At 40.9% G+C, this 25,272-nt stretch overlaps 2 protein-coding genes across 4 annotated transcripts in view; both read left to right on the forward strand.

The window, feature by feature from the left end:
* LOC119486724 overlaps nt 1-25,272 on the forward strand; it is a 1,187,645-nt gene that overhangs the window by 353,476 nt on the left and 808,897 nt on the right. The window lies entirely within an intron of this gene.
* kiaa1549la (KIAA1549-like a) overlaps nt 1-25,272 on the forward strand; it is a 172,988-nt gene that overhangs the window by 88,647 nt on the left and 59,069 nt on the right. For 2 of the 3 annotated variants that reach the window (XM_037767629.1, XM_037767630.1), the window contains exons 8-12: nt 5,272-5,331; nt 6,253-6,413; nt 12,659-12,830; nt 18,994-19,154; nt 23,662-23,697. In XM_037767629.1, coding sequence (XP_037623557.1) covers nt 5,272-5,331; nt 6,253-6,413; nt 12,659-12,830; nt 18,994-19,154; nt 23,662-23,697 — 590 coding nt within the window. The remainder of the gene's footprint in view (nt 1-5,271; nt 5,332-6,252; nt 6,414-12,658; nt 12,831-18,993; nt 19,155-23,661; nt 23,698-25,272) is intronic. The other variant, XM_037767631.1, reaches the window with a different exon arrangement.

The raw sequence follows: 25,272 nt of genomic DNA on the forward strand, positions 1-25,272 counted from the left end.
AGTAGTGGGAGGGTTATCCCACCCAAATTTGATGCGAATCCGATAAACCCTCTAGGAGGAGTTCGTAAAAGTATGCATAAAATACATGAAAAACGCACATATTCCAATATGGCCGACTTCCCGGTGGGCGGAGCTAATGAAACCCCATGAGGAATATGTCTGAAATAATGAGCAGGATGTACCTACCAAATTTCATGAATATAGGATCAACTTTGACCAAACTACGGCCTTCCACGCATTAGGGGGCGCTATGGAGCCCACTAAACACGCTGAACCCAAAAACTGTACGTTCACGTAAAGTTCACAGGTGTCCATCATTTTGCCAAGTTTCATGAGTTTTCGAGTACCTCAAGGTATGTTCAAAACCTAAAAGACATAAGGGGGCGCTAGAGAGCCAACATGCCATGCCCAAGCAAAATTTCACCACTAAATCAAAGTAATTATGAGTTTGGATGTGCGTGTAAAGTTTCATGAGTTTTTGTGCATCCTAAAGTCTTCAAACATATGTTCGTAAATTTTAAAATCACGCAGGAAATCCAAGTTGGCTGACTTCCTGTTGGCCGAAAAAATCTCAAAAATATTTAACACGAACTTCAAGATGTATGCAATTACATACTTGAATTTCGTGAAGATCGAAGAAACTTTCCCTGAAAAACTACCTACATTAGGGGGCGCTATCTCGCCCGCTGGCGACACCCGAGCCCAATCAATACAGAACTTTGGCGCTATCTCGCCCGCTGGCGCCACCCGAGCCCAATCAATACAGAACTTTGAATTTCCCACCAGTTCTGATGCATATTCCACTTTTCATGAGTTTTTGGGGATGGAAAAGGTCCCAAAAACGCGATATTCCAGCGGAAAAATAATAATAATACTTAGAAAAACAATAGGTTTCCTTGCACTTTCGTGCCAGGACACCGTTGGGGTCCTGGCACTTTCATGCTCGGGCCCTAATAATAATAATCTGTAGAAAAACAATAGGTTTCCTCGCACTTTCGTGCCAGGACACCGTTGGGGTCCTGGCACTTTCGTGCTCGGGCCCTAATTAAAGCTGCAAGCAGCGATGAACGGGCCCTCGCCCTTGCGGGCATGTCTGGGGAACGCGCATGTCGGGGTACCCGCTGTCGTGACATGTATATGTCTTCAGGCAAGGACTATTATCAAGCTTGAGAAGTTTGGGGCAGCTGGGACTAGGTAAAGGCAAGTAACAACAGCCTACTGTGTCATGGCAAACTTTCAAAATTCACGTATGACATCACCGTTCGAGCGATCAAAATTTCCTTCACAATTTAGCATCACTATAGTTTGAGGGTTATACCAACCAAATTTCACGCGAATCCGATGACGTCTCTAGGAGGAGTTCGTAAAAGTATGCATAAAATACATAAATTACATGAAAAACACAAAATTCAATATGGCCGGCTTCCGGGTGGGCGGAGCTAATGAAACCCAATGAGGAATATGTTTCAAATAATGAGTGGAATATGCATACCAGGTTTCATGAATATAGGAACAACTTTGACCAAACTACGGCCTAAAGTGAAGTTACAACAGCATCCTTTGTCTTGGCGAAACATCAAAATTCGCCGCGCCGCCACAAGAACGCCGTTTCACGAAAAAACAAAAGCTTCGCAATTTAGTATCATGAAGGTCTTGAGATTCTGCTGCCCGACTTTGAGATGGATCGCTTGTATCCTCTAGGAGGAGTATCGCAAAGTTTCATACCTAAAAAGTGACAAAATGGCGTCTTCGCACATGACGTATGATATCACCGTTCGAGCGATCAAAAATCCCTTCGCAATTTAGCATCACATTAGTGGGATGGTTATACCACCCAAATTTGACGCGGATCCGATAAACTCTCTAGGAGGAGTTCGTAAAAGTATGCATAAAATACATGAAAAACGCACATATTCCAATATGGCCGACTTCCCGGGGGGCGGAGCTAATGAAACCCGATGAGGAATATGTCTGAAATAATGAGCAGGATGTACCTACCAAATTTCATGAATATAGGATCAACTTTGACCAAACTATGGCCTTCCATGCGTTAGGGGGCGCTATAAAGCTGGCTAAACATGCTGAACCCAATAACTGTACATTTACATAAAGTTCACAGGTGTCCATCATTTTGCCAAGTTTCATGAGTTTTCGAGTACCTCAAGGTATGTTCAAAACCTAAAAGACATAAGGGGGCGCTAGAGAGCCAACATGCCACGCCCAAGCAAAATTTCACCACTAAATCAAAGTAATTATGAGTTTGGATGTGCGTGTAAAGTTTCATGAGTTTTTGTGCATCCTAAAGTCTTCAAACATATGTTCGTAAATTTTAAAATCACGCAGGAAATCCAAGTTGGCTGACTTCCTGTTGGCCGAAAAAATCTCAAAAATATTTAACACGAACTTCAAGACATATGCAATTACATACTTGAATTTTGTGAAGATCGAAGAAACTTTCCCTGAAAAACTGCCTACATTAGGGGGCGCTATCTTGCCCGCTGGCGACACCCGATCCGAATCACTACAGAACTTTGAATTTCGCGCCACTTCTGACGCATATTCCACTTTTGGTGAGTTTTTGGGGATGGAAAAGGTCCCAAAAACGCGATATTCCAGCAGAAAAAGAATAATAATACTTAGAAAAACAATAGGTTTCCTCGCACTTTCGTGCCAGGACACCGTTGGGGTCCTGGCACTTTCGTGCTCGGGCCCTAATAATACTTAGAAAAACAATAGGTTTCCTTGCACTTTCGTGCCAGGACACCGTTGGGGTCCTGGCACTTTCGTGCTCGGGCCCTAATAAACATTTATGAATAAATCATGTGTAAACTAATACTAATAAAAAACACGTAACAAGTACACTTAAATTATTAAAGGTACTCTATACAATACCCAGAGAATTAATATATTAGCAAACTATGCAAAGGTATAGAGGAGCAACGTCTACCTGAGCAGAGAATGAAGTCACTCTCCCTCTGTGTTGTAATCCGAGTTTCTCTGTGCTCTTTTGACGCGGCCGTGCATGTCCTTGCATGTGAGCGTGCCCCACTCACAGTCGCTGCACTGCGCTCATATGCCAGTTATAGCTGATAACGCCGTCGCGACCGATGACGCCGTTGCAGAAGCGTAGCACCCACCGTCCTGCAGTCACCCCCCCCCCCCCCCCCCCCCCGCCACCCCCACCCCCACCTCACCGTGTACACTGTTAGCTCTGTCAGCAGTGTTGCCTCTGTTTTTACTGTTAGCACTGTTAGCACCATTAGCTGCGAGCCGCCGGTGGCTCATTTGCAGGTATTATGCAAATGTGTTACTTGGTGTCATCACCAGGTTATGGGTGAAAAGGCAAGACTTCAAACAAGACGTTTCAGGCCATTCAGGACTAGGCGGGGGAGACTCCTTTTGGCCTGGGCTTTGCAATTTTGCAAACCAAGCACATGCCCAAAAAACTATATAACACACTTAAGGGAGGGAAAGAGCACAAAAGCATAAAAGTTCCCCTTTAATGTCTTTGTTCTTCATCTGTGATATAAAAACACCCAAACCACACAGTTAAAGACATTACATGTGTGTATCCTGGTCATAGCTCAGTTCTAAAATCCTACCACACACTATGGAGTGTCTCTCCTGACAGGCTGTCAGCTGAAGTCAGTCACACTGTGCTGCAGCAGAGGAGCTCCAACCAGCCTCTGGTTCATGAGTTTAGCCGACTTCGATGCACTCAGAGAGCGAGGGCACTGGAACAACTAGTTGTGCTGCCCTCCATCTCCATCACCCCTCTCTGTTTCCATCACAGTTAGTGCTGTAGTCGGGTCATTATGAGACAAGACTCGCTTTGTAAAAGTTTACAGCCTGCCATGCTGTAATCTGGCCTTTAGACGTTTAGGGGGGGCAGCCCTAACCAACACACAACCTGGAGTCAGGTATATGGGTATGCCATGTGTAGTCTGCAGCAACCCTGTCTCCTTCAAATTACGTTTATATCCTATTAATGTTTTTCGTCAAATTCATTTTGAGAGAGATGCAGCTACTGAATGGATTATGGTTAGTGGCTTTTTCAAAGCAGGAAACATTGTGTTTTGTACCGCTCAGAAGATGTAGAGAGGTGGTCAGAGTGGCTGGTGGCCTTACAAAGCACAGGACAGCATTACACTGGAGACTGGGGTTTGCATCCTGAGTCTCGTATGTGGTTAGTTTTATCTTTAAAGGTGCTAAATATGATATAAATCAGAGCATTAATATAGCATCAAAACACTGTTTGCTATGTAAAGATATAGAGGAGAAATGTCTACCTGAGCAGAGAATGAAGTCGCTCTCCCTCTGTGTGTGTTGTAATCCGAGCTTCTCCGTGCTTTGTTGACATAGCCGGGCCGGTTTAGTGCATGTGAGCACTAAATGCCGCTCGGTGCCCTCCCCCCCCCCCAGGTTAACACCGTTAGCTCTGTCAGCATTGTCGCCGGCTCAGTTGTCGCCATGTTGAGAGCCGTGCGGAGGGAATAGAAATGCTCCCAATCTCGCATCGAGCACCTTTAAATATAAGTGCCTAAATATAACAATAAAAATTATCATGCTTTAGTTGTGAGCAGATATTGTACTGCAGGAGTGAATGTAATATCAACATATCATATTTCATATGTGAACCCGACCATTCAATCAGTGTGTCTACTAATATGTATTATGTATTCCATATCTTTTTTATTTTTACTGTTTACTTATTTATATCTTTATTGTTTACTTACTATTATATCCTTTTTTTTTTTTACTGAGGCCTCTTGTTGTTTGCACTGTCCCGTTTGCTGCTGTAATTCTGCAAATGTCCCAGCTGTGGGACTAATAAAGGATTATCTTATCTCTCTTATCTTATTTTGTAGGAAAGCAATTGGAATAAGTTGTCAGTGAACATTTTGCAGACACGTTCTGTATGAACTTTGCAGACACGTTCACTTAAAGTGTTTCCTAATTATGTAGGTATGAAAAGGTGGGGCCATTGGATGGGCCATGACCAGTTAATCCAGCCATGATATTACCCTGACATAAACCCACATTTTAAGGCATGTTTGTACCTTCACATTTTGATAAAACCAAAGTAAAATGATTTAGGTGAAATAGTTTTTTTTGAAAATCGTGTGGAAAGTGGCAAGTAGGACGTATGTGTGCAATTTAGGAAATGCATTTCACAACGGACAACTGGTCTGGTTCCCCAAATAAAGGTGTTAATAAAGTTTTCAAAAACAACGGCAAATACCTGCAACTTCTCTCTCTTTCTCTCTTCAGCACTTGAATACCATAATCTCAACACGTCGATGGCAACCAAGAACTATTGGGTGAAAACAGGTAAATTCCCTCTTGTATACACACGCACGCACGCAGGCACGCACACACACACACACACACACACACACACACACACAAAAGTGCTACTGGGTGATCAGGGGTAATCAAGAGCCGCATCGATTGGACAAAACAGCAGTTAGCCCCGGCGCTCGTTGTTGTGCAATTCAGCAGAATAGTATTGGCTCTCTCGTTTTCCTTCCCTGCCTCCTCCACTACCCCCCCCTCCCTCCCCCCCCTGTCTTAACACCCCCAGCCTCCCCCCCCTCTGCTCACTCCCTCGCTTGCGCTCAGAGTGTCTTTAGCTGCTCTGTTCCTGGGAAAACCTATTGATGTATAATTCACAGCTTCCTGACTGGGGCAGAGGGAGAGATCACTTCACATCACATCAGGGCCGGGTGTGAATGATGCTGAAGAGTGTGCGTGTGTGTGTGTGTGTGTGTGTGTGTGTGTGTGTGTGTGTGTGTGTGTGTGTGTATGTGTGCGTGCGTGTGCGTGCGTGTGTGTGTGTGTGTGTGTGTGTGTGTGTGTGAAGTCTGTCCACTGCTCCATCTCATCTCATCTCTCTCCATCCAGCCTCTAGTAAGAGACGCACCCGGGAGCAAGATTGATGCAAGCACCTGTGTGTGTGTGTGTGGGTGCACCGATATGTGTTTGTGTTTCTATCTGTGTGTTTGGTGTGTCACTGCAGCTGTAATAGAAGTTTCTGGGTGAGCAGCTTTTAAATGGAAGGGAAGATCATCTAGTCCTCTCTATTATCCCACTCATCTCCTGTCTCTTATTTATCCCCCCCCCTTGTTCTCCTCAATATCGATGTCTTCCTTTCGTATTTTCTCACCTCCTCCATCTTCCCTTCACTCATCCTCATCCTCCTCTCACCCATTTCCTCCTTCCCTCATGCTGTCCCCTCATCTCTCCTCACAGTGATCCAGGATGTGGACAGCTCCTCCCTGGAGGCCAACTACCAGAGCTTTGCCAGCCTGATGGAGCAGCGGTTGGCCGAGCTCTTCCTGGTGGCCGGCAGGCAGGGCCCTCGGACGGCTCGATCTCGGCGGGCCACCACTGTGGGGAGCTACACCGTACAGGTAGGTGGGAATACATCAGAACAGGCCGGCACATACGGGTACTTTGCAAAAAGTCAAGGCCGCGCCCCCTTTTGGTGGAAAAAGAACCCTAGATCCCAGAGACGCAGATGCAATTTGACGTATGTTAGGATTGTAATTTTGACAAATTCATATGCATTCATCTCTTGTTATACAAACTATGTTTTATACACATGACCATGCCTGAACCTGAGTGTTCACAATCCCTTAATAAATTAAGATTGATCACCGCCATGTCCCTTCAGTCCTCCCCCGTCCATCACAGTGGCTGGATATTGCTGATCCAGACTTCTATACATATCTGATTGAATCCCGTTAGCCTAAGTGTTGTCTGTAAATAACCAATGTGTTAATAACCAACTGTTTGATCTATAGGCTGAGATTTAGTTGGAGACAACTATAACATTAATATATGACTGTATTACTGCAGCAGCCTCACACTCATTATTATTATTATTACACGTTAGCTAGCCATGCTAGTCACTGTCGCCACGAGCCAGGTGGTTGCCTCCTGGTCTGCTGTGACTAACCCTCCTTTTAGACCGTGGAGCGGGCAAGCTTCAATGATATGTTCCATTGTTTGCACCTCTCCACAAGCACACAATAAGCTTGGGCTGCTGCCCCATTTGTGAAGGCTGGCCAAGCAGGGGCCATGTCGGACCTGAATCTATTGAGGGTTGACCACTGTATCCTTGGCAGGTTGGTGCCAGGGACCTGTTGGGTGGGGTCTGACACCAGATGTTTGTTTGGGACATCCTTGGACTCCCATTCCTTTTCCCAAGCTGATTGGGTGGTGAAGTCGGCTGATGGGGTATTCTTCCAAATCGGTCATCTATATGGAAGACGGGCAGTGGGTGGGTTGAAGATGTCTGCATGGATTGGTAGATGGGGAGAGTCTTTGACCTTTTGAAGCATCCTTTGAGTAAATGCTACTCGCCAGATATGTGCAGGGGATATATTGGATAGGACAGAGAGCCAGGGGAGTGGTGTTGAACGAATAGCCCCGCTTATGATTCCCATGGTTGTGTTGAGCTGGGTGTGTATGGGCTGACCTGGACCAAACAGGGGCAAAGTATTCTGCTGCGAAGTAAGCAAGGGCCAGTGCTGAGGTGCGAGCAATTTACCGCACTGAAAGTGAATATTCACGTATCTTATGTGCCTCAAATCTCAGTGTGAAACCCTCTACACAACAGCTTTTCATCATTTCTCTCATGTGATAGCATGTTTCTTTCTCCCAAAAGGGAGCGCAGCCTCGGAGATGACACCATGCTGGTCTGGTCTATAGCTTGGAGCCACAAAGCTCCTCTATTATATATTTTTAGGACACGGCAGAGGAACAAATTGGAGATCAGTGTTTATGGATTTATTGATGGTGCCACCAGCTACACAGTGACTCTTCAGCAAAGCGTTATTAATATTAGCGGTTTATTTAAAGTAGAAGTTTGGAGACATGTTTCAACTTCTTTTGTTTACTCTGTTCCCGTCTACGAGGGACACGGGATTGTTTACACTAAAAGGGGACGTGGCCATGCGAGCCTACTCTGGATGACTTTTGCCAGTCTGATATATAGAGAATGGGAATCACGGAGCATTCTGTGGTGCAACGCCATTTTTGTCATTATCTGTCACAGGTCTGTTCATCAGTCAATCGTTTATCATCAGAAATGAAAAGTACGTGCAAAAGACAAATACCCGTATAAAGAGAAGCTGACAGAGGCAAAGGGGCGCTATATTACCAAATTGAAGTTAGATTATGATATCGATCCTTACAAACTAGGAGGATCTTGACAGTTTGCCACCCATTACGGTCACTGATGTGTTTTGGCGTTAATGAACTGTCAGCAGTTCAAAATATGTTCATCTTTGGTGTCCGAGGTCCAATTTACAAACGGGTAGGTCTATGACATTAAGATCTACAAGCCAAATGCCAACTACATGATGATCCGGACAGAGATAAGCTAGCTAATGTTATGCTAACGGAATGCTAACAAAACGTCGGCTAACACTGCATATTTAATCTACCGGTATCTTGCGAAATGAAACCCATAACGTTAGCCTATCTTTGTGTCTGACTGTATGCTATATACAGACGTAGGCAAAGTTGTTGGTACCCTTCCGTTAAAGAGAGAAAAACCCACAATGGTCACTGAAATAACTTGAAACTGACAAAAGTAATAATAAATAAAAATTTACTGAAAATGAACTAATGAAAATCAGACATTGTTTTTGAATTGTGGTTCAACAGAATCATTTTAAAAAACAAACTAATGAAACTGACCTGGACAAAAAATGATGGTACCCCTAGAAAAGATGTAAAATAATGTGACCATAGGGACATATTAAACTAAGGTGTGCCCTGTAATTAGCATCACAGGTATCTTCAAACTTGTAATCAGTCAGTCTGCCTATTTAAAGGGTGAAAAGTAGTCACTGTGCTGTTTGGTATCATGGTGTGTACCACACTGAACATGGACCACAGAAAGCTAAGGAGAGAGTTGTCTCAGGAGATTAGAAAGAAAATTATAGACCTTCATGTTAAAGGTAAAGGCTATAAGACCATCTCCAAGCAGCTTGATGTTCCTGTGACTACAGCTGCACATATTATTCAGAAGTTTAAGGTCCATGGGACTGTAGCCAACCTCCCTGGACATGGCCGCAAGAGGAAAATTGATGACATATTGAAGAGACGGATAATACGAATGGTAACCAAAGAGCCCAGAACAACTTCCAAAGAGATTAGAGGTGAACTCCAAGGTCAAGGTACATCAGTGTCAGATCGCACCATCCGTCACTGTTTGAGCCAAAGTGGACTTAATGGAAGACAACCGAGGAGGACACCAAATCATAAAAAAGCGAGACTGGAATTTGCCAAAATGCATATTGACAAGCCACAAAGCTTCTGGGAGAATGTCCTTTGGACAGATGAGACAAAACTGGAGCTTTTTGGCAAGTCACATCAGCTCTATGTTCACAGATGCAAAAATTAAGCATCCAACGAAAAGAACACTGTACCTAATGTGAAACATGGAGGAGGCTCGGTTATGTTATGGGGCTGCTTTGTTGCATCTGGCACAGGGTGTCTTGAATCTGTGCAGGGTGCAATGAAATCTCAAGACTATCAAGGCATTCTGGAGCGAAATGTCTGGGCAGCCAGTGTCAGAAAGCTTGGTCTCAGTTGCAGGTCATGGGTCCTCCAACAGGATAATGACCCAAAACACACAGCTAAAAACACCCAAGAATGGCTAAGAACAAAACATTGGACTTCTATGAGCCCTGATCTAAATCCTATTGAACATCTGTGGAAGGAGCTGAAACATGCTGTCTGGAGAAGGCACCCTTCAAACCTGAGACAGCTGGAGCAGTTTGCTCACGAGGAGTGGGCCAACATACCTGTCGACAGGTGCAGAAGTCTCATTGAGAGTTACAGAAATCACTTGATTGCAGTGATTGCCTCAAAAGGTTGTGCAACAAAATATTAAGTTAAGGGTACCATCATTTTTGTCTAGGCCAGTTTCATTAGTTTGTTTTTTTAAATGATTCTGCTGAATTCAAAAACAATATCTGATTTTCATTAGTTAATTTTCAGTGAATTTTTATTTATTATTACTTTTGTCAGTTTCAAGTTATTTCAGTGACCATTGTTGGTTTTTCTTTCTTTAACGGAAGGGTACCAACGATTTTGCCTACGTCTGTATACTACAATTTGGCTTTTGAATCTTACTCACTGTGCAGTGTTTTGTATTATCTTTTGACATTTGCAGTAAACAGCCAGCGGATGGCACTCTTACCCTTCACCCTCCAAAAATGGCCGACTTTTTATCGATGATGTCACATTCCCATTCCCTATAGGTTTTTTTTGTGTGTCATTGTGCGTATTACCAGTGGTGGTGATGGAAGGATTATGTTTATGCGTGTTATTTCTCCGTATATTGAGCATTTTGATAGTTTAACACTATTTATATAGCACTTAAACCTGCTTTATAATATAAAAGACATGATACGAACTCAGCGGCTCTGTGCGGCTGTACTTATGTACATGGCAGGTCTTTGTGCTAATGTTAGCATGGCATGTCAACATGCTGATGTAGCAGGTGTCATGTTTACCATGGGTATCAACCTAGTTTAGCATGTTAGTATGCTTACATGCATGAAGGTAATAGTACAACTGATATTCATGGGCATTTTCACGGTCTCCAGGTCCACACAGATCCACAAATGCATGCTGCGCTTAAATGCTGGTAGAAAACTGAAAAAATTTATTGTGGGAATTAGAGCTGAAATGATTAGTTGATCGCCAGAAAATGAAACAGTAACTGTTTTATAATCGATTAATGAGTAAGATTGGTTTTCAACCAAAACTGCCAAACATTCACTAATTCCAGCTTCTCACTTTTGAGGATTTTGCTCCTTTTCTTCATCTTATGTGATAGTAAAATTAATGTCTGTGGGTTTTGGATTGTTGGTCAGACAAAACAATTTAAGTTGGACTTTAGAAATTGTTCCGTACATATTTTACCAACATTTTCGAGACAAAACAATGAATCGATAAAATCGAGAACATCTTCGTTGTAGCCGTAGAGCAAATTTGATCATCTATTGCATTAAAAAGGTTGCTGTAAGGGAGCAGAATCCAAGTCTCATCACATTTCAGAGTATCGTTGAATCAACAAGGAGGGTTCTCAAAACGGTCCCTGCTTTGCTACACAATCTCATACTTTCAAACATAATAAATAAATTAATAGACAAACTAATGAATAATGCTTGGACATAAAGGTGTTGAATAGGGATGCACCCAAACCAATACTGGATCAGATATCAGGCCCAAACTGACTTAAATAGCTGAATCGGATATCGGTAACAATAGGGTCGATCTATTAAATTCAGTTCTATGTTTATATACTATATATATATTATATACTGGAATTTGAATTCCGGTTTCAGTTTTGACCAACCTGCATTAAAAGGTTTACACTTGAAATGTAATTCCTGTTAATTTTGAAGATTTTTTACCAAGTTGCTGGTGTACAATTTATTATTTTAATAATAAATAACAGTTCAGTAAATTTATATCTATTAATTTATTTGTTACATTTTGTTATACAGAGTTAGTAAAGCGATGTTTAAGTCAAGCCTGATGTTGTCTTACATATTACAGAATGATCCCAGCCACTTCCACACAGAGGCATACAGCTGATTAATTAAACACTGGTATCGGATCGGTTCTCGGTATTGGTTGATACTCAGAGCCCAGGTATGGTCATCGGTATCTGGACTGGAAATGTTGGATCGGTGCATTCCTAGTTTTGAAATACATGCTTAGCAGGATGAAACACAGGTTGCCAATGACAACCATGGAAAATAACTTGTATGTGATTTGTTTGTACTCTTCTCAGGGAGTTTGGCCATTTAAAATGAGGCAATGTCAGCATTAGATTGAGTTAATAGTGTGGGACAAAGGTTAGAGATTGAAAGTACTTGAATTGAAGGTACTGAGAAGCATAGAAGTACAGAGGTTTGTGTGTATATTATTTTCTGTACGTGTCAGCTCCCTGCCTGGTGTTCCATATTGTGCAAATTAAGACAACGATTGACTCTTCCACGGCTTTATGCCTTACACACCCTCAAGGTTTTATGGGAAGTCACAGATGACCAGTTTTATAGCTGCAGAAATGGAGGCGACTGGTAAAGGCTTACAGAGAGAGGGGGGGGGGAGGGGGAGTGGTGGAGAGGGGAAAAATCATCCAGCCATTTAATACCACACATCCCTACTTTTTACGACAAAATCAAATTACCAGACTTGATTAAACTGTGTGATGTGTTCGTCAAAATTAAGAAGAAAAAAAATTGTTTGATGTACGATGAAAGGAAATTGAGATTTCAAGTGACTCAGTTATCCTCGAGTGTCTTCCCCCCAAGTGCAGTTATCTTGCAGCAAATGGTTCGTCATGATCAAAGCAGCTGAGCCGATTCAGAATTTTGATTGGGTAACTGGAGATGTAGCAGGGATTTTTAATCTGTTAGTATGGAGAGATATAAGCTAGAGATATGTTGGGCTTTAAAATAACTATGCCTAAGACACTCTTATGAACAAATGAGTCTAGAGCTAATATGTAATGGTAATGTATTTGTATGTGTTTTGTATGTAAACAACTTTTTTTCTTTTTTTTTTTATAAAATCCCATTATCAGCTTGAGATATCGGACACTCTTTTATTTGCTTTCTTCCAGATGGTGAACATGCGTCGACTGCCCGGTCCCAAGAACCCAGCAGAGATGACCTACTACGCCCAGCTGAACGGAGCACCCGTCACTGGATCCACCGCTGCCAAGACCCTCAGCAGTCTGGACTCCCAGACCATGGCTCTGACGCTGGGATACTTTGTACAAGTGCAGGCTGAACGTAAGCTTGATATCTTACCGTACAGTCTTCTGTTACATTCTCATGAATCATATGTGTAGAAGAACAAGCAAGTCAGGCACAAGAGACACAATATCATTTCCCCAAATGTCAGTGTCTATGAGAAACACTTTAACGTGGTCATAAACACATTTAACAGGATAAAGTAATGCAGCTCTCTCTAGCCTCCTTGGACAGAGCTCTAACCTCCATTAGAAGAATAAAGCCTGGGACACACCAGGAACGTCAGGAGCGTGTGGCGGCTGTGATACCTGCTGTTTTTTATTTCAGCGTCCGTGTTAACAGGTTAGAGCAGCCACACTGCCCGTGTGAGACGTGTGTCTCAGCTGCGTCTCACAGCAACAACAGACAGTGAAGGTGATCTACTGACTGTATATTAACATCATACCAGCAAGATCACTACAGTTTCAATGTCTATCTGTAGAATATGTTACAGAGATGAAAAAAAAAGTAAAGACTTATTTTTAAATCAACACTTCCTGCTTTCATTTCAAAATAAGATAAGATAAGATAAGATAAGATAAGATATTCCTTTATAAGTCCCGCAGTGGGGACATTTGCAGTGTACAGCAGCAAAGGGGATAGTGCAAAAAACAAGATACATCAGCTAACACAGTAAAAAAAGAGCTAAACAAAGTGTAACAAAATATAAACCATTTAAATAGAAGGAAGTATAAAAATAGGAGGAGCATGTACAGTATTGACAATAAACAGACTATTAACAAAATTGCACAAGTGGAAAATGATTTTGCACTGTGAGAATGAAATGAAATTCCACCTGAAAATATTGCACAGTAAGAATTACACCTGAGTAGTAATAATGATAATGATATTGCACAGTCATTATACAGTATAGTGCAGTTATTGACAGTTTTTGGTGTGTAAGTGGTCTACTGGGAGTAGTGCTGGTTGTAGAGTCTGACAGCTGCAGGAAGCCCTCAAGCATTTTTTCTGTGGACAGAATTCCTTCATTTGTTAACACGAGGTTTTTATTCTGAAATATGTGACTGACAGTATTCTAGAACATGCAGTGACTTGGAAAGCTCCATGAATGAATATAGTGAGGAGTTTTAATTGTTGATTATTACTATTATTTACAAATTACCACACGTTTCTTAACCTTTCTCGGTCTAAAATAAATATAAATTATATTTATAATGAAATTAAATGTCCATTAAAAGGCAGAAAGAAAGGGCTGACAGCAGCAGCTGCAGCAGCAGAAACGCAGCAGACAAGCAGCTGAAATGCAGCTGGTGTGAACGCCCGACGTGTGAATCACGCAGCCACCACGCCATGCAGCCCACACGCCATGCAGCCACCACGCCATGCAGCAACCATGCCATGCAGCCACCATGCCACGCAGCCACAACGTGCTCCTGACGTTCCTTATGTGTCCCGGGCGTAAGATTAGATTATACTTAAAGGACCAGTGTGTAGGATTTAGTGATATCCAGCGGTGAGGTTGCAGATTGCAACCAACTGAATACCCCTCTGCTCACCTCTTGTTTTCTTAGTGTGACCTACGGTGGCATTCAGGTAACGTAAAAACATGAAAGGCCCCCTCTAGAGCCAGTGTTTGGTTTGTCCGTTCTGGGCTACTGTAGAAACATGGTGGAGCAACAGGGCGGACTCCGCGAAGAGGACAGGCTCCCTAATGTAGATATGATCATTCTAAGTTAACGAAAACAATATGGCTGTCAATCGATTCAAATATTTGATTAGATTAATCGCATGATTGTCCATAGTTAATCACGATTATACTCTTATCAACATGGGAGTGGGCAAATATGCTGCTTTATGTAAATGTATGTATATATTTATTAATGTAAACCAATTAACAACACAAAACAATGACAGATATTGTCCAGAAACCCTCACAGGTACTGCATTTAGCATAAAACAATATGCTCAAATCATAACATGGCAAACTGCAGCCCAACAGGCAACAACAGCTGTCAGTGTGTCAGTGTGCTGACTTGACTATGACTTGCCCCAAACTGCATGTGATTATCATAAAGTGGGCATGTCTGTAAAGGGGAGACTCGTGGGTACCCATAGAACCCATTTACATTCACACATCTGGAGGTCAGAGGTCAAGGGACCCCTTTGAAAATGGACATGCCAGTTTTTCCTCACCAAAATTTAGCGTAAGTTTGGAGCGTTATTTATCCTCCTTCGCGAGGTGGCTAAATAACAATAATGTTTTAGGTTTTCTAGTTTCATATGATACCAGTATCTTCACTCTAGCTTGAAAACTGAGCCCGATACAATCTAAAAATCACAAGTTTTGTTAATGCGTTAAAGAAAATGAGTGGCATTAAAACAAATTTGCATTAACACGTTATTACTGCTCTAACTTTGACAGCCAGAAACCAACCATTTTTAGGTTACTTTGGTTTTTGTACAGATCTCCTAATAAGATCATCTAACTCCTAATAAGAAAGCAAATTTTGAACTATTCCTTTAACTGCAATGACAGGAAGTCTTATTTACATTAATTATTCATAATGTTTTTTAAATTAATGCATAGTTTATTGACGTTGAAATGCAAAATCTAAATCTGCCCTATTCTCACTTGTTCATGTACCTTCTGATTTATTCCAACTGTAGAAATAATCAGCATACAAATAGGACTTTTGCATATTTACACTGATTTTCTTTTCCATATGTTTTCTTTTTTGCATTTAGCTATTATGCAAATGGTTATATACATATTCTAGAAGCACAGTTAACTCACAGAGCACATTGTAGAGACACCACACTGCTGAAAACATTCCCAGTTTAACTCCTCTTTAGGATTTATCTGTTGAACTGAAGTGGAACAGCTCGGGCTTACCGTGACGTTGTGTAGCTTTTGGGTTTTCCATACATTTCCATAATGCCAATAAAGCTTTAGAATATCAATAAAAATTCCAACTCACAAACTCAAAATCAAAGAGTGTTTCCCCACACTTATCTGATGTTACGTTCAGTGTATATTTTTCTAGTACATGTTCGTACTGTAGCTGCTGATGAGGACAGAGTGTTCCTTCTCACCTTCACCCTCACATTTCCCCAGAATCTATAATTACCAAACTGGAGAGATACCAACAACCATCAGCACTCGTCACAGCTCCTCCTAACCGTGATCAGGCCAGGAACTGAACACAGTGTTCTTGTAAAATTCATTTATTTTGCCTTAACAGCCTCAGTAGAAACACACTGCATTGGGCGCCTGGCTAGCTCAGTCGGTAGAGCGGGCGCCCCTGGCAGCGGTGGACCAGGGTTCGAATCCGGCCTGTGGACCTTTCCGCATGTCATCTCTCTCTCTCTCCCCCTTTCCAAGACTCTATCCACTGTCCTATCAATAAATGCTTAAAAAATGCCCCCAAAATAATAATTTAAAAAAAGAAACAAACTGCATTAGTCCTTCTAATGAAAACACGTCCCTTTGGCAAACGGTTCTGTGACAGGAGAGCTCAAAGAAAGATGTTTATTGGAAGATATTCAAGTGAAAAACGTTACGTTTTTTTGATGTTGCACATTATATTACATTTGGGTATGTGGATTTCAAGTCTTCAAACATGCATTTCTGTCTTTATTATGCAATTTTTATACAATTTAAATTAAAAATTAAAAATTCTGGAAAAATGATCATTCGCTTTTTCTTGCTGAGAGTTAGATGAGAAGATTGATGCCACTCGCATGTCTGTGCGCTAAATATGAAGCTACAGCCTTAGCCTAGCTTAGCATAAGGAAACAGGCGAAACAGTTGGCCTGGCTCTGTCCAAGGGTGATAAACAAACGGAAAAAAAAACTAAACGAATAATAATCATATTTTTAATAATAGTATTTTTGCTTGTAATACACATCCCTACTACAGATGATGAAGGGAATGTGAAGGGAAGTGATGTGATACAATGATATGTGGACAGACAGAAAATAAGGACAAGTAAAATAAGTAACATTGTTTTGTTTTCTATGACATTAATCTGATGTGAATTTCATATTGTGAGCTTGACAAAATGCATACAGAACAAAAACATGCATTTAAGAATTTAAAATGTTGATGACGTCAAAATGTGAGTGTTGGATAGCAATATTTTCTAAATGTTCACACAAAAGAAGCTTATTGGAGTTTGGTTGGAGCTGAGCAATGTGAATAAATGTTACTAATATATATATATATATATATATATATATATAAATATAATATAAATATATATATATATATATATATATATAAATATAATATAAATATAAATATAAATATATATACAGTATATCCATCAGGGAAATAACACAGTATTATAAATAATATAAATGTCATATCATGCTCCAAACTAATGGTAATTCAATGATAAAAAATAAATAAATGCTGCATCAATTGCCTTGCCTAAAATCAAATACTACTACTGCTACTACTACTACTACTACTACTACTGCCATAATGTAATATTCTATTGATGTTTAGTTCTTGCATGTTTTAGGAGAATATTGAGTGTAAAAAAAAAAAAGATCAAAGTGGAGACAGCCAACTTTTCAACTCCCCTGCCGTAATTCGAGCCTCAGTTTTCCCAGGAGATCGCACCTGGTGGCAGACAGAACTACATAATGAGAGCGAGGCTGATAGGGAACCAATCTAAATGCAGATGCTGTCATTATTCTACAGCCATTACATTGTGCAATCAACATTTCCTTCATAGTGATAAGTTAGCAAAGAACGTGTCTGTTGCCACTTTAAAAGGGATTTTCCCGAACAAACCCAAGTGTTCTTCTCAGGCTGCAGGTACGACCTCCGCCTGTCAGAGGGTCAATAAACAGTAAAGTGGATGTAGCCTGAGTCACTCACTGCTGGTCTGATGCTTATTGCTCTGAGCGTACAGTAAAACTTGAAAGCAACTCAGATGAGTGTATCTACATTTTTATCAGCTCCTCTTTTCCTTCATCTGTATCAAAGAACGTATATTGATAAGAAGTGAAAGCCAATTGTTCGTTCCATTGTAACATCAGCGCACAGCAGCAGAGCTACTCTTCGGCCATTTTGGACTGAAAGCGACTAACGGACGCTAGTAAAACGTCCGCCTACAAAGTGCCGTACAAAAGTAAAACTCAATTATTTCTATTTTATTGTCATATATTTAATGTCTCTACTTACTTATTTATTTCTTAAACTTTTTGCAAAAAAAAAGTAAAAAGTGAGCGATGGACATAAATGGAAGTTAGAAAAATCAAACATACAGATTTTGATAGCAATCTCAAACATGTCAAGGACCTCCAGAATCGACTTACAATAGACCACAGACCATGGATCTATTAGTAAATAGCCTGCAATCCATATGCTAATACATTAAATTCTGATTATTTCATGCTACTAACGTTAGCGCTACTAGCTACTGGCCGATAGCCGGTTGTTTGGGAACAGAGACGTTAATACATCCACCCCATTACAGGCTGACAGCATACAGCCCATGGGTGTATTAGAAGATGATAAAAGTGATGAATTATAGCCAATTCATCCATTACTAAAGCCACATACAGCTAGCAGGAAGCTGGCAGAACCCGATATGTCATATGAGCGTGCAGGGCGGTGCAGTCCCGTGGGTCTGATGACCGTTCATTATGCCGAGGAAAATAACTCTGGATTCAGCTGTTAGTTAATTTTACATCTTTTACGACATCATGATTTAAATGAGGGATATTTAAGTGTTCCTACTGGAAAGTTGATTTACCTAAAAAAAAATGATCCTCTGATTTACAGACATCTCTTTATACATCCATGGACACAGACTCATTGGCGTTTTCTGTTAATGTGAGAGAAAATATGATTTTGAAAAATACATACACAGATTAAACAAACGAGATATAAATTGTTTTAGTTTTAGCTTTAGAGGTGCAAAAAGGCAGATTTATGCTAAGCTAAGCTAACCGGCTGGCTCTAGCTCCATACACAACCATGAGAGTGATATTAATCTTCACATCGAACTCTGCAAGAAAGCTGTTTCCCAAAATGTCGAACTATTCTTTCAAGTGTGTACTGAACAGCCTGATCTAATCTGTAATGGTGTCTTTGTGTTTGTCTTGTCCCGGCGATGTGTGTGCTTTGTAATCTGTGGAATGATTAAATGCACAATCAAATTCTGAGGAGTAATATTTGTGTTTGTAGCTGTGGTGAAGACGCCGCCCGGCAACCTGTGGATCATGGCCGTTCTGACGCCTCTCTTCCTGTTGTTGGTGGTGATCATCATGGTGTCCTTCATTATGTGTAAGAGGAACAGGGTCATCTTTAAAACCGGAGCCTTCAGGACCTTCAAAACCCGCTCCAAGGTAAGACCGTCAAACTTAGGCATCCAACTCTATTCCTTACTGCTGCTTTTGTTTACTGCCTTATATGTTCCTTTCCATCTTCTTTTTCCTCTCTGTCCTTCCTGTTCTTCTTTCTTTCTTCTACTATTAATAATAATATTAATAATAATAATAAGCTATTGCCTCACTCTTTGGGAGTAAAGTCTCACCCCAAAATGCTCAAACAACATGTCCCAAAAGTCAGTGAAATTTCAACAAAGAACCTGGTTCTGAAAGAGTGGCACATCAACGATTATGTTAAGTTGTTTCTTCAGGTCAGAAAAAAATGTAATCCCATCTGTGCGGGCCTCACTCATTTGTTTTTTCTCGCTGCCCAATAGCCCGTGGTCACTGCTAATCATGCATGCTCTGAAGACTAATCGGCCGAGAAGAAATGGGCAGGGCTCAGTGTACTGGAAGTGAACCTTAGGGTGATGTTGGCCCTTTCACTATAATAGTGTTCGCTCGACATCAACTCATTTGAAGGTTGAATAAAAATCAATCATTTCAAAATGAGCGTGTGCGGAATAGATGGCCACCAGCTGGTTGGATCAGGTCACGGTGCAGTGCATGACGCCAGAACAACAGCTGCCTGTGTCACTGCAGTCAGTGAAGTGGTAAACAAGCAGAAATATGGCCGGTCTCATTTGTTGTGAGGAGGCTCTCGACGTGGCTCGGCTTTGATCAGAATTCCATAATCTTGAAGTGTGTTTCACATTTCATATCATGATTAGACTTACCGCTCCGGTGAGAACTCCTGTCATTGGCTGCACGTGCACTGGATAACCCGCTTATTGACCGTGCTTGTGTTTAATGTCTTATTCAGGTCAAACTGTTCACTCAAACTTATGATACCCAGCAAAGGAATCTCTTAATGTTGTGAATAAACCAATATACTGAATATTTATTTCCCCAGATCAAAGAAGACTTAAAAGCTTTGACCATCAGTCAAATATTCCCTCTTCCACTGAGCGGCGGTAGAAAAAACGATCTCTACAAATATCTGTACAATGTTTCTGATGCTTCTCAGTAATATCCTGATCGAGCAAGCAGTTCTACTTTTGTAGGCTGAAATCAAAATATACCCATAATGCAGTGCTGTTCTGTGAAAGAAAAACCACAAAAGGAGCAGTAAAATGTTTTGAGTAGGGATGCACCGATACCCCTTTCAGACCAAGTACGAGTACAAGTACTTATATTTGGGTACTCGCCGATACCGAGTACCGATGCGAGTACTTCTCTGTGCCAAAAAAACGTCGTTAACAGACAGCTGGAGGGTGTGAGCGACACACGGCAGGCTGGGGAATCCCGCATACGAGGCGGTGCGCCGCGACCGGCTCTAGGTCGGCTTGGAAAGGCTCGGGGCGAAGGTGGCTCGCGCCCGCAGCTTTACAGTGTTCCCCGTCCGGACCTAGCCACATCGTGATGGGGCTCCCTGTTCCCGGTGCGACTGCTGTAAAGTGGTATCGGTCCCGTTGTATCGGAGCCGTTTTGCGAGTATGAGTACGAGTACATGAGCACAGTATCGAACCAGATACCCCGATACCCGATACTGGTATCGGTATCGGTGCATCCCTAGTTTTGATGCCACAGTAACTGGTGTTGTAAGGGTAGCTGTAAACTGGGCATTATAACCAGCTTTCTGATACTCTGAATTTGATCAAACCCGAACATGTTCACATGTGTCAACCCAAAATAAAGTTACTTGAATCACTGGTAGAGAATTGGAATTTATTGAATGCAAAAGATATATTCCTAGTTGATTATAACTTCAATCTTATCTTTGTAGTTTTGACTATCATGTCTGTCCATTAGGATACTGTAACACTGCACTCACCGAAGTTGCTAAAATCTGGGAACACGGTGACATTGTGACAGCAAAGACTGGCAGGGCAAGAAATAAGGTCAGACAAGTCATAAACAAGCAACAACAGTTTAGCCGGATTATCTAAACTAAAAACAGAAGTGCACCCGAAACTTTGTTAATTGTTGGTGACTATGTGTATGCACAATTACAGTAAGTATGGTGTAGTAAGTTGAACTAGGAAGTAGGTCTATAAACTGTTGGGTGACAAACCTGCAAGTCAATGATTATGTGACTATGGGGGTTAATCAAACTCAGGGGCGACCATGTACAGTCAAGGGCGTAGGTTATGTTTCAACATTGTTGAAACAGCTGTTTGAGCATCAAACACTTCTTTTCCTGCATTCTGCTGAATTTTGTATGCATCAATTTCTGCCTTTTCTGCAACAAGTTAGGGTGGAAATGTCTTTATTTATGTAAAAGAAAACACAAAATTCAGGCACCAGGTGAGAAATCAAAATATTAACAAAAATATAACGAAATATAATGCAGTGAGGTTGTCACTCATTCTGTAGGCCTATTGCTTTTTAGGTCATTTTATACAGTGACGTCATGTTTTCAAGAAATAGTCTCACTATGTGAAATGGCTACTTTAATTTATGCAATTCCAAGATTGTTTAGGGACCCCAGTATACAGAAATATTCAAATACACCATTTTTAGAATAGACAAATATAACTTGTTTTTGCCCCAAACTGCATGTGATTATCATAAAGTGGGCATATCTGTAAAGGGGAGACTCATGGTACCCATAGAACCCATTTACATTCACTGATCTGGAGGTCAGCGGTCAAGGGACCCCTTTGGAAATGGCAATGCCAGTTTTTCCTCACCGAAATTGTTGGTTGGTACCAATGGATTACTGAGGTTTTCTAGTTTCATATGATACCAGTATATTCACTCTAGCTTTAAAACTAAGCCCGCTACAACCTAAAATCAGCAAGTTGTGTTAATGCGTTAAAGAAATTAGTGGCATTAAAACCAAGCGTTAACGCGTTATTATTGCATTAACTTTGACAGCCCTAGTAGGAACCAATGGGTTTGAGTGGGAAGGTCGAAAAGTACTGAGAAACAAACCGGTTGTTGGTTTTGGTCAATTTATAGGATTTGTTGACAATAGAAAAATAACATCAGCCTTATCCTTTAAACCTGTCTGATCATCTGACTGCTCGTGTTTCTTGCCCAGTTGCACTTCTTTTTAACAATGTCACCATCTTCCCACATCTCAGCAGTTGATTACGATGTTATTGAAGAGTGATGGCCAAACAATAAAAATTGACACATCCTATGCTATCCTATCCTATCCTATCCTATCGTATCCTATCGTATCCTATCGTATCCTATCCTATCCTATCCTATCGTATCCTATCCTATGCTATGCTATCCTATCCTATCCTATCTTATCTTATCTTATCTTATCTTATCTTATCGTATCTTATTTTATCTTATCTTATCTTATCTTATCTTATCTTATCTTATCTTATCTTATCGTATCGTATCGTATCGTATCCCATCCCATCCTTTCCTATCCTATCCTATGCTATGCTATCCTATTGAATCGTATCGTATCCTATCCTATCCTATCCTATGTTATCCTATGTTATCCTATCCTATCCTATGTTATCCTATCCTATCCGATCCTATCCTATCCTATCGTATCCTATCCTATGCTATGCTATGCTATCCTATCTTATCTTATCTTATCTTATCTTATCTTATCTTATCTTATCTTATCTTATCTTATCTTATCGTATCGTATCCCATCCCATCCTTTCCTATCCTATCCTATGCTATGCTATCCTATTGAATCGTATCGTATCGTATCCTATCCTATCCTATCCTATCCTATGTTATCCTATCCTATCCTATGTTATCCTATCCTATCCTATCTTATGCTATCCTATGCTATCGAATCGTATCGTATCATATCATATCGTATCGTATTGTATCGTATCGTATCGTATCCTATCCTATTTTATCCTATCCTATCCTATTTTATCCTATCCTATCCTATCCTATCCTATCCTATCCTATCCTATCCTATCCTATTCTATTCTGTTATTATATTAAAGGGGAACTATGCCCATTTTTTGAATTCATACATGTTATTCTTATAGTCTAAGACAGTCCAAAACATATTAATAAACATAAGCAACTCTCTCCCAAATCCCAAAACTTGAGTGCTCAAACTCAACTTGTGATGTCATTGAGTATAAAGTGTAGAGCTGCTCCATAGAAAATGAATCGGTAAAGATGTTCTAGATGACGCTGAGAGCACTCAGGGGGATGTTCTGAATATTGGGAACATTTTCTGTTTCACAACTGAGAACACTACAATAGAATAAAGCTCCTTTGGGTATAAAAAAGAAAACAAACATTCTTTGGGTCCACAAAATCAGGCTCCCATTCATTGTCTATGGAGCAGCTCCAAACTTTATACCCTATGACATTACAAGTCTGAGACTTACCTCTCTGGTTTCTGGCTTTGAGAGAGAGGAGCTCATGTTCACTAATATGGATTGAACATCACTAGGCCATGGTAATACCATATTGGAATTCTTAATTTCAATGGTGTTCCCCTTTAACCTCTCCTTGACCTTGTCCCTCTGACTCTCTCCCTGTTTAGACCTCATATCGAAGGGAGGGCAGTTACCACCACCAGGTATTCACTAGACACTGGTTGGGTGGATTACTGACTGAATTCATTGATGAATTAATGAGTGAATGAGTTGCTGCATTGTTGGCTGATTTTGACCGACTGACTGTGTTGATCAACTCGTGTACAACTGCCTCGTTGGCTGCTTATTTCTGTATGTGCTGCCTGTCCTTGTTGCTGGGTAAATTTGTGCATGTGGCTACTGTGCTGTGGACATGACTTATTCCTCCATCCTCATTGGCTATGGGAGATCAATAAGAGGAGAGAGGAGGGGCAGTGAGGAAAAGGTGAAAAAAAATATATAATAGGGGTGTTAAATTCACAAGCACGTTCGTTAAGATTTAAATTGTTTTGGTTCGAGTCGACCGGCTGAATTAACAAGGAGAGGCCGGCTCGTAAAAACAGGCAAATGAGCTGAAATCCACCGGCCAGAGGAAGCCATTTTTAAACGGGGCTCATAAACATGAGTAGCGGAAAAAGGAAGCTCAAAACCTGTGAACCAAACCAATCTATTTTTATTTTGTAGCATCCATAAAAAGTGACTCAAGCTTGTGTCATCAGCCTCTCTGCCAGTTCTTTTCCCTTTCAAGCCAGTCGTTTTATCCTCTCAGATGAAGCCACTCTCATCCCACAGTGGCTCAGCAGGAGCCCAATTCTGTTTTTATATGAGGTTCTCCACTGAATTATGTACTTCATCATGGCTAGACCCAAAGCAGAGCAATAGCCACAGACAGCGGTATCAAAAAATGCTGAAACGCTTTGAATTACAAAGAAGCAGTTACTGTTGCTGTGGTGGAGCATGTCAGCTGGTTTGCATGTTATTTTGGTCCAGCTTCATCCCAGGAGGAGCAAAGTGAAGGATGGAGGGATGGATGGGTAGGCAAGACATGTCTGTAATAGAGTTATGGAGCTGGTGTGATCCCACCACAGCACAGCAGGATGTAAACACCCCAAATATATGTACACCATGTGTCTGTGCTGCATCCCCCTATACTATTGTGTTATAATAACATTTCAATTTACCAGCTCCGAGGTTATGTTTGCTTTTACAATCGTGTGTAAACATTTAACATTATGTTGTGCTTTACGAGAGAGCGCATCAAATATTAAAGAGTTCTGAAATATGAGATTTCACGAGTGGTGCCGTGAGGCTGAAATCACTGTTCTTATCCACAGCGGTATTTACCCTCTTCCAGTCCCAAGCTGTGGCATGCATGAGCAAATGAGATAAATATTTCATACAGAGATTTAGTTTGGGAAGGGCTTGTGGCAATGTGGCAAACTGGAGTTAAATACTGCTGGTGTCCTGATTCAAGCGATGGTTAAAATTAAAGGCTGTCAATTGATTACAATATTTTATCGTGATTAATCGCAATTTAATCGCACATTTTTGTATCTGTTCAAAATGTACCTTAAAGGGAGATTTGTCAATTATATAATACTCTTATCATTATTGGAATGGACAAATATGTTTTTTTATGACAATATATGTAAATATTTATTATTGGAAAATCAATTAACAACACAAAACAATGACAGATGTTGTCCAGAAACCCTCACAGGTACTGCATTTGGCATAAA

The sequence above is a fragment of the Sebastes umbrosus genome, chromosome 4 (genome assembly GCF_015220745.1).
Source record: "Sebastes umbrosus isolate fSebUmb1 chromosome 4, fSebUmb1.pri, whole genome shotgun sequence".
Lineage (NCBI taxonomy): Eukaryota > Metazoa > Chordata > Actinopteri > Perciformes > Sebastidae > Sebastes > Sebastes umbrosus.